The 10873-nt window shown below is 40.9% G+C and overlaps 1 protein-coding gene across 1 annotated transcript in view; it reads right to left on the bottom strand.

Annotated features, from left to right (window-relative positions):
• Positions 1-357: 357 nt before the first annotated feature.
• minar1 (membrane integral NOTCH2 associated receptor 1) overlaps positions 358-10873 on the bottom strand; it is a 77588-nt gene continuing 67072 nt past the window's right edge. Inside the window, exon 3 of the mRNA XM_048616120.1 lies at positions 358-555. Within this exon, the coding sequence (XP_048472077.1) occupies positions 358-555 (198 nt within the window). The remainder of the gene's footprint in view (positions 556-10873) is intronic.

Genomic DNA, 10873 nt, shown 5'->3' with positions numbered 1-10873 from the left:
TATTTTTCCAATAAATTGTTTTGCTTTTTGCAACGAGTTTGTTTTAAAATGGAACTAACATTTTGACAGTTAGCTCGCTGGATTATTAATTAAGACACTTCTTCTTGTACACTGGAGTTATGAGTCTGTTCATTTTAAATGACGGCTTTAGAACAGTGCACAGAGGAAGATCGTGCTAGGATTTTAACTAGTTGTGCCCCAGCAAAGACTAAAATGCCTGGTGTCTGATCCTGTAAACCCACTTATACAACACATATAAGGTTCAGAACAATAAGATGAACGTCAGCCCCAAATGCACGTATTGATTTGAGACTTCAGATATTTATTTGGATACTTGATACAAGAATTATAAAACAATTAAGATTTCATAGTGCAAATTGGCACTACAATAACCAAAACCACAGTGCACACTGCTGCTGCAATTAAGGCAGCCATCTTACAGATCTTTGCTCTCCTGAATTCAGCCTCCTTTCGTTTCAGTAAAGAGTCATATCCCGGAGTGTAAATATCCTCCATCCAGTATTCTAAGTTATTTGGATTTAACGATTCTTGATTCTGAAATGAGACAGAAAGGCATCTTAATATCAGCTGCATCTGATTGCACAAAGCAAGAGATAAAGACACTCAGGACTGTGACTCAACGCTATTCTAAAAAAAAATTGATGGTCATTTGTTTCCTTTTTTTAACTATTATTTCCCTCTGGCCTTGGTTGCTGACAGAGGCGTGTTACCACTGCTTACACAGGAGATTGTTCTTTACATACCCTTTTGGGAGAAAATCTGTCATTGACATGGTTTGGTCTATAGGTGACTCCAGGTCTGACTCCTGAAGTAACATTGCAAGCCATTCAGTTCAGGGGCAATTAGTGACGAGCAATAAATACTGGTCTTGCTAGGGGCACACGCATCCCATGAAAGAATAAAGAAAGAAGAACTAACAAAAATAAAGCTTTAATGATTTATAGCAAATGGGTCTAAATCAGAGGTCATGGGTTAAAAATAATGGTGAAACAATAATGGAGAAATCAAGAGAAATGAGGATCATCAAGATCTGGAAGGTATCCCCATCATCTGTGGAAGCAGATTCTACTGATGTGTTTACTGATGTGACATTTATTTGAAGAGGAATAATTTACAGGGTTACAGTGAAAAAGCTGAAAAGCTGAGATTAAATTGAACGGGTCCTTCGAAGAACCTCAAAGAGCATGACAGGCAAAATAGCCTCCTTCTGCGCTGTGAGATTGATTGATTCTAATCTATCAATTCTGCAAGGATTGTGTTTCATTGTGTCATTCTTAGGAAGAACCACTGGTCGAACAAATTGCAATGCCAAGGCATATAAGGCTATTGGCCAAGTGCTGGTAAATGGAATTAGAATAGTTAGAATAGCTAAGTGGTTGTTTTCAACTGGTGTAGACATGATGGGCTGAAAGGCCTTTTTCTGTGCTGTAGATATCAATGACTCTAAATTGAAAGTTGAACTGTTCTTAATAGACTTACCATGGAAGTGATGAGGTGCAGTGCAAGGACAGTTTGAGTACTGTATGAGACAGTGTTCAGTGAAAGAAAGAGATGATGGGAAAATGAGACAGATGGTAGGATTTTGAACAGATCCTTCAAGTTCCCTCACCTGTTTCCTTCTGAAGAGAATGAGTTGGAAACAACAATAGTTGAATCAGAGGATGTCACAGCTGATTACATGACTACATTCTGCCAAAGATGTGGAAATTGTCCATGAAGAATGAGTTGACAGTGAACCTGACTGGAAGGTGAAGGTCAGGTGGAAGAGAGGAGGATCCACCTTGGTCTTTATAGTTGTGGAAGTAGAAGGGGCTTTGCAGTTTACATTATCAAAGTTTACATGTAAAAAATGGTTACTTGTGTAACTCCAGCAATTCTAACTGATCATTCCTTCCCCTGAGTGAATACAAAAGAAAGCAAAGACATTCTGATAGGTAGGCCAAGTGATGAGATATAATTAACGCAGATAAAATCCAGTTGGATTCTGTCAAATACATTCGCAAAAAGACTTACTCCGGGTCTTGGTGTTATAAACCCTCCAAATTCCCAGTTCAATCCTTCCCCTCACCCTCCAATCCATTCAAACACATACTTGTGGGAAAGTGTATGAATCATATTACAACATACTGAGCTTAAAGCAGTGTGTGTATTCGGTAATTTTGATGTATGGTGCATTTTACCAGGTCAATACAGGAATAGGAAGAGGCCATTCAACTGCTTGAGCATATTCTTTCATTCAATGAGATCACAAATAATCTGTACCTCAACTCTATTGGTCCACCTTAGCTCCATCTTCAACCATCCCCTGACACAATAAAAACTATCAATCTCAATCTTAAAAATGGAAGTAGTTCCAACCTTCACTGCTCTATATTAAACTGGAGTCTCTGGTTATGGGCTTTGCAGATCGTTGTGGTGACATGCCCATGACCATGTTCCTCCCTTGCCAGCTATCCAGATAATTTCTCTCCTTCTAATGGTATATCCTCAGTAAACAAGAGGGGAAAAACTGACATTATCCATCTCTCCTTAAATGATTACTATTGCTATTAACTGAATCACCAGGTTATGTTAAATTTATGTATTTACAACCAGTATCGAAGGAACTGCTGAGATAAAAATGTTTGCTGATATCAATAAACAGCATGATCAGGTGATGAGCATAATGCAGATTGCAAGGAGTCAAAGAGAATTACAGCAATTAGGATTGACAAGGAATGGCAAATGGAATTAAATGGGAATAAGTGTATGATTTTGTACATTGAAAACAACCATGAAATGTGATCATGTTGAAGGGGCAATAATGCAACAATGTATCAGCTCAATGATATCATACTAAGTCAGAATATTATATTTTCAAAACCTGTTGAGAGACCTGAGCCCATAATCCAACAGTGCAGTACTGGGGACTGATGGACTGTTAGAGATGTCCCTCAGAGAACTGAAACCAAGGGTCCATTTTCCCCTGGAGGAATGTAAAATTTTCTGTAGTATTATTTGAAGAAGAGCAAGGGAGTCTTCCTTAATGCTATTGTTGATATTTAATCTCTCAGCCAAGATCACCACAAACAAATGATCAGGTCAGTATTTTCTTGCTGTTTGTGAGAACTTGCTGTGCATAAATTTGTTGACATTACAATAGTGACTTTCCTTCCAAGGTATTCATTGGCCATGATGCACTTTGGGACTCTTGAAGTCATGATGAAATGGAGGTAATTTTCTTTACAATGACTTTATCATAAAATACATTATGGGCATTTTACAGAGGAGTGAAGAGGTAGTCGCTGAGAGGCTAGGAGAGGTGGCTGTAAGCCCACTTGAAGATATGGGTTTTGAAGGAGATTTTAAAGGAAGATAGGGCAGCTGAGAGATGGAAGGGTAACAGAGGGACTTCCAGAGTGTCAAGTCAGAAAGGCAAAATACCAAGAGAGGAATCAGAGAAAGGAATAACCGGTAGATCCCAAAGTGAGAGTCCAGAAGAAAGGAAATGTAAGGCAGAGTACATTTCAGGGTTTAGATGAGGCAAGACTCTATGGGATTTGTAGATGAGGATAAAGATTTTAAACTTAATTTGGCTTAATAAGGAATAAGCAGCCAGAATGTATCAATGAAGAAAGAGTTAATGGGTGAATGAGGTTTAATGTGACATTGAAAGTAGACAGCAGAATTTTGGATAAGGTTTATTAGAGTTTGGAAGAGAATGTGGGAAAAAAACTATAACAACAAATAAATAAGGTTTGCTTTTTTAAGCAACTAATCAGTGGAAAATATTCAGGGAAACTTTTTTTTATTCATTCACAAGATGAGTGCGTTGCTGGCTAGGTTAGCATTTATTGCCCAACTCTAGGTGTTCAGAAAGCAGATGAGAGTCAACCACATTGCTATGGGTCTGGAGTCACATGTAAGCCAGATGAGGTAAGGAAGCCAGTTTCCTTCCCTAAAGGACATGAGTGAACTGTTGCTAATCATATATGAACAAATCCTGAAATTCCTGACAGGAATACAAAGAAAGCCCTGGATCTGGTACGGTGTAATCAGGCAGGTTTAATAAATGACCTCAGAGTACAAGATCCCTCAGGAGTTGGAGATCATAATATGAAAGAATTTAATATTCAGTCTGAGTGTGAGAAACTTGGGTCGGAAACAAATATGTGTAACTTAAATAAAGGAAATTACAATGAAATGAGGATACAGTTAGCTAAAGTGCATTGTCTACATACATGAGCAGGAAAGGCAGAAAACAAGCAGTGGCAGACATTTTAGGAGGTAATTCAAGATGAACAGCAAAAATACATCCCTGTGAGGAGGAAACATTCTAAGAAAGGGATAAACCAACCATAGCTAACCAAGGAAGTTGAGGAGAGTATAAAGTTAAAAGAAAAAGCCTGAAAAAGTTGTTGCAATGCACTTGGGGAGGTTAACAACACAAGAGATTACACTATGAATGACAGGACCCTGAAAATTACTGAAGATTACAGAGAGCTGGGTGTACATATCCACAGATCCCTGAATGTAACAGGGCAAGTAGTTAAGGTGGCTAAGAAAGCAAATGAGATACTTGCCTTTAATAGCCAAGGCATAGAATACCAAAGCAAGGAGGTTACAATCCAGAACATTACTGCAGGAGTTCCTCAAGATAGTGTCCTAGGCCCAACCATTTTCAGCTTCTTCATCAATGACATTCCCTCCATCATAAGGTCAGAAGTGAGGATGTTCACTGATGATTGCACAATGTTCAGCACCATTTGTGACTCTGCAGAAACTGAATCGATCCATGTTCAAATGCAACAAAATCTGGGGAATATCTAGGCTTGGGCTGATAACTAGCAAGTAACATTCACACCACACACATGCCAGGTTATGACCATCTCCAATAAGAGATGATCTAACCACCACCCCTTTATATACAATGGTATTGCCATCATTGAATCTCTCACTATCAACATAATTGGGGTTACCATTGACTCACCACATAAACACAGTGGCTACAAGAGCAGGTCAGAGGCTATGAATGCTGCGGCAAGTAACTCACCTCCTGACTCCTCAAAGCCTGTCCACCATCTACAAGGCACAAGTCAGGAGTGTGATGGAATACTCCCCACTTGCCTGGATGAGTGCAGCTCGAACAACACTCAAGAAGCTTGACACCACCCAGACCAAAGCAGGCACTTGATTGGCACCACATTCACAAGCATTCACTCCCTACACCACTGATGCTCATTCACAGCACTGTGTACTATCTACGAGATGAACTGCAGAAATTCACCAAAGATGCTTAGACAGCTCTTTCCAAACCCATGACCACTACCATCTAGAAGCACAACAGCAGCAGATACATAAGAACACCATCTCCTGCAAGTTCCCCTCCAAGCTATTCACCATTCTGACTTGGAAACATATCACCATTCCTTCAGTATCGCTGTGTCAAAATCCTGGAATTCCCTCCCTAATAGCATTTTAGGTCAACCTACAGAATGTGGACTGCAGCAGGTCAAGAAAGCAGCTCACCACCACATTCTCAAGGGCAACTAGGGATGGGCAATAAACGCTGGTCAGCCAGCGACACCCGCATCCCATGAATGAATATAAAAAGCCCTATGTAAAATGGAGGTCAGGATACAGATATGGGCAAATTACTGCAGATGCTGGAAGTGTGGAGGGGGCAGCACTGGGGAGAAAGGATGTTGATAGTTCAGATTAAGTTCAGATCGGAATGTGAGAATGGCAGAACAATGGTGTGTCTAACTGCCAGACTTGAAAGAACAGACAGTTTCCCACTGCAGTGGGGCGAGGGGAGAGAGGACAGGTCAGGATACACCTGGTGAGCAGTTCTGGTCACCCCATTGTAGGATGGTTGTGATTGCATTAGAGAGGGTGCAAAGGAGATTTGCCAGGATGCTGTCTAGGTTTGAGGATCTGAGTTGTGAGTAAAGATTGGAGAGGCTGATAATGTTATCTTGAAACAGTGAAGGTTAAGAGGGAGCCTGGCAATGGTGTATAAGATTGTGAGGTGAATAGATAGGGTGCATCAGAAGGCACTTTTTCCATTAGTAGAGGGGTCAATAACCAGGGGAAATAGATTTAGCTGAGTGGTAGAAAGTAAAGAGCGGAGTCAATGAGAGTTTTGCTTCACTCAGGGGATGGTAGGAGTTTGGAACTCATTGCTTGAAGGAATTGTTGATTTAGAAACTCTTGTAATATTTAAGCAATATTTCAAGATTCACTTGATGTGCCAAAGCCTCCAGGACTATTGGAAAAGAGCTAGAAAATGGGATTTTATTGACAGACCTTTGTTTACTGGCACAAAGTCAGTTGAATGGCCTCCTTTGGTGCTGTAAAGGTCTATAAATCTGAGATCCTGATTATACTTTAAATGAAACTACTTTAACATTGTTTTTAAGTTGTTGAGTGACCACAGCGAGAATAGTGTGTTCCAGCCTCACACAGGAGCGGCAATCAATCAGCTCGGGAACAGAAACCACAGTCTTTAGAGGGGCCAATACCTTGGCCTCATTTTGACTGACCAATCAATGACAGGACTGTCCAAATGGGCCCCAACATCACGAAGCAAAAAGGCTGACTGAAGGCTATTTATCACATATCCATACAATGGCTCATTGAGACGGGCAGGAGTTCAATTTCATCAATGTTTAGCTGATCAGTGACCAGTGCCATTTCACACAATCAATTTCATCAATGTTTAGCTGATCAGTGACCAGTGCCATTTCACACGGATCTAGAGCTGCTCCATAAACTGCTCATGCAACATTGCAACAAGCTTTTGTGGCAGGCTTACCATGGAGTATGGACCCAAGGTGACCAACTCTACCCATGCCAGGTCTTTCAACAGCTACACATGAACACCCAGTCTGGGTACTGTGAGGCCAATTTCAACGGGATCTTGTGGCCACTATTCTGAGGTCTTCATTTAGCACGTAATAAGAATGAAGTATCAGCCTCCTAAAATTTAAGCCTATTTCTCTCCACTGATGCTGGATATTACCAACAATTTCCATTTTTATTAATAGCTTTTCAGCGATGCCTCTCAGCTATTTGAAGAATCCCACAGTACTGTTGAAAGAAGAGCAAGAGAGTTTTTCTGGAATCCTGGAAAAGTATTTACCCGCTGACAAAGATGACCTAGTCATTCATCTCACTGCTATATTTGTGGAACCTTTCTGTCTGCACTTTGCTGTCACATTTCCTACATTTTCATTGTGAATGTAATTCAAAAGTTCTTCACTGGTCACAAAATATTTTGGGACATTTAAGATGATGCAGGATGACGAGCGACTGAGATTAAGAAATGCAAGAACCTAACCAGAATATGATGCCTTCACTCTATTCAGGTTAGGTTCTTGTTTGTCTTTATCCAGTCGCTCTTTGTGATTTCCTCGTGCTTTGGTTTGACCACGATTGATGAAAACTTGTTGCCTTTTCATTCATGTCAGAAAATTCGGGAAAAGGAACTGTCAGGTGGTTACAGTTTCATCACAGGCATGAGGGTAGGCTGCGTGTTCAAGTCCCCATTCCCCAGAACTGTCATAACATATCAATGAAAAATAATTATACCTTGTTCCACACTTTATTGAGGTTTGTATTTCATGTTTCAAACTGCAATTTAGCCTCTTTCGCTGAATCAATCTCTTCCTGAGGTCCCTAGTAGCACGGATGATATATAGTCAATAGTTCTGAAGGGGTTAATATTCATGTTCCATGGCTCCACCATTCTATTGATGTCATCCACAATCTTTGGTGGAGACAAGGTGCTGAATCTTGGATAAATTATTTTTGGATAAATACAAGTCAAGTTGATTTACGGGAAGATTTTTGCTCTGAGGGCTGCATTACTCACAGTACCTCACCAAACACACCAACTTCACTGGCATTTCAGTCATGATGAGCCATCTGATTTCTGCCCCATCTTATCACGCACCATTTCCAAAACAATTCACCACTTACTGGATATCCTGGAATCAGCACAATTCCTGATATTTGCCCCAGACATGGCAGGCAGGGGGAGATCAGTGCCCTACTTTGTGGGCATGGACCTGGAGCTCCTGATGGATGGAATGGTACACTTCCTTTTCCCCAATGAACAATAGTGGAGGGCATGACACAAGACCATGCCAGCCTGGTCTGAGGTTACCACCCAGGATAGGGCAGTGTCAGTTGTCTGGAGGAATACCCACCCCTGTAGGAAGAAGGCTAATATCCTTCTCCACTGTGCTATAGCAAGTGTCATTTCTCTCCAATATCTCATACTCACTCTATCTCTGTCATTGTACCCACCTCCCACCACAACCCATGTTCTACTGCATTCACTACCGCTCCACTCACCCTCAACCGCCTCAAACTGTGACACCACTAAACCTGCATGTCTTCTGCTCTGCCTACTCACTCGTTCAGTAAATCTCCCCACCTGCACCAATAATAGTAGCTGAGATAACAAGGTGTAGAGCTGGATGAACACAGCAGGCCAAGCAACATCAGAGGAGCAGGAAGGCTGACGTTTTGGGCCTAGACCCTTAGCTGTGCCACCCACTTTTGTCTCCTGTAATTCCTGTTTCTTTCTCATTCCATGAGGAAGACAACCCACAATAAGGCAGAAAACATTAAGAAGATGGCAGGCTGGCCATCATTCAGTACCTTACTTCTTATCAGCAGAGCATCATCACTACATTGCCCCAAACAGGCCCTGGACTAATAACCAGAAATAGATGCCTCGTCTCCAACATATGGTTCTTTTGGATCAAGTGGTGAGTTGAATGCACCAAGAACCCGCTCTGGTTTCCTAGTTGGCTAGTTAGAATGATGAGCTTGGTAAGATTGCAACATAGGGCAAAATGGGTTGTTAACAATGAGTTTAACAAATAATTATGATTGTCAGTTGGGAACTCACTGCTGCCTAGTGAGAAAAGTGAACAAGATACAGTGAGGTGATCTTGACATCGAGATAGTCAAAACCAAATAGGGCAGTGCATCCTCTATCGCTCATCTCTAGACAAAGCAAAGACCGAAGTGGATTGGTGGCAGCAAAAGCCCTCAAAAATCCCTTTCCCAACACCAAATGTGATGGCAGAGATGGCAAATACTACAAGGTAGCAGGAGTGCTTATCTAGAAAGTACCGCAACGGATGCCCGTCATTTCTGAAGAAGGGTCTGGGCCCGAAACGTCAGCTTTCCTGCTCCTCTGATGCTGCTTGGCCTGCTGTGTTCATCCAGCTCTACACCTTGTTATCTCGTCATTAAGCCAATTTGATTAACTCCACGTCATATTAAAAAAATGGCTGAAGACACTTCATGCTGCAAAGTCTATGGGCCCTGAAGCATTGAAGGCCTGTGGTCCCAGAACTAACTGCTATTGAGCCAAGTTGTTCCAGTACAGCTAAAACATCTACTCAACAATGTGGAAACTTGCCCAGGTACGTCCTGTACATAAACATCAGGAGAAATCCAACCCCAAGCGCTCCATCAGTCTATTCTCAGTCATTTGTCGTGATGGAAGGTATCAAAGCAATACATAGGAGAGGAGAACTGGCTAAGGTTAATTGAGTAAATAGACCAGGCATGGTTGTAAATAAAAAATGGAAACAGTTAAGAAACAATTCAAAATGCTCAACCAAAATACATTTGATTATGAAATAAAAGCTTAGAAAGAACGATCTATTCATGTCTCTCTCAAGGAGTCAAGGCCAGTACTAAATTGAAAGAAGAGGCATACATTCTCACACATAATACTTTTGGATCTGAAGGTTTAGGGATCAGCAAATGTCTACTAAAGAAGTTGATGAAAAGATAGAAGTTAGAGGATAAACTAGCTTTTACAAATACATAAATCGGAAGAGAGTAACTAAAATAAACATTGGTCCCTAAGAAGCAGAGACAGGAGAAATTGTCATGGGGAAGGAGGAATGTAAAGACATTGAACAATATTTTGGAAACATCTTCACAGTAAAAGACTCAAGTTGCATATCAGAAAATAGAGTGTAACCGAGGAAATAAAAAATGAGGAAAGGTAGTTCACATTAGCAAAGAGTAACAACCAGGTAAGGAGGGGTTATGGCTCCCCTCTCACCTTCCTAGTCAGTCGCAGCAAATACAAAATGAAAAAAAGGTATCAGGTAGCTATCTCCATGCGACTTCAATTAAACTCATTTAGTCAGGTCAAAAATGAAGAAGAACCCCTTTCAAAGTTTTCTTAAGGGAAAGAAGGTGGGTTTTATTGCTCAAATAAAACAACAGAACGTGACTACAATTACACACACAAAACTTGCAAATCTTAGGGGAGAAGGAGTATTTAGTACAGACAAGAAGATAAGATCAATCTGTATACAGGTTCTTAGAGTGTTTGCATTGGAACAGTACTCTTCCTCAGGAATGGCAAAGTTTTTCCAATATGCTTGATTTCCACATAAACAGAGTTTTTCCAAGTTCTCTTTTGGCTGATTGTTTACTAAGATTAAGATTGAGAGAGGGTGAGTGAGAGAGAGAGAGAGAGTGAGAGCATGAGAAAGAGAGAGAGAGGACCTTTCTGTATCCTTGTATTCAATGCATGTTGCCTTTTCTATCTTGTTGTTCAAAGCAATCTACTTAAACAGGTTTATTTGTATAGTCCCCACCGAGCTCCACTGTCTTTTCCAAACCAAACACTTACAGATAAACTTTACCTCTCAATATGTGAAGTTATCATGCAATTGTGATATAAACAGAAGTTGCAATGTCCCGCCTCTCCGAGTTTCAGAGCTTCCTGATTAAAATACTAGTTGAGAGGCAGTCAGTCTCCTGCATTCCATGTAGATTGACTGGGCTGAACAGGTGATCACAACAGCCATTTTAGCCCAGCAGTGCC

The sequence above is a fragment of the Rhincodon typus genome, chromosome 33, assembly GCF_021869965.1.
Source record: "Rhincodon typus isolate 14 chromosome 33, sRhiTyp1.1, whole genome shotgun sequence".
NCBI classification, from domain to species: domain Eukaryota; kingdom Metazoa; phylum Chordata; class Chondrichthyes; order Orectolobiformes; family Rhincodontidae; genus Rhincodon; species Rhincodon typus.
The sequence above is the reverse complement of the archived record's forward strand: the minus strand, read 5'-3'. Positions and strand labels throughout refer to the sequence as shown.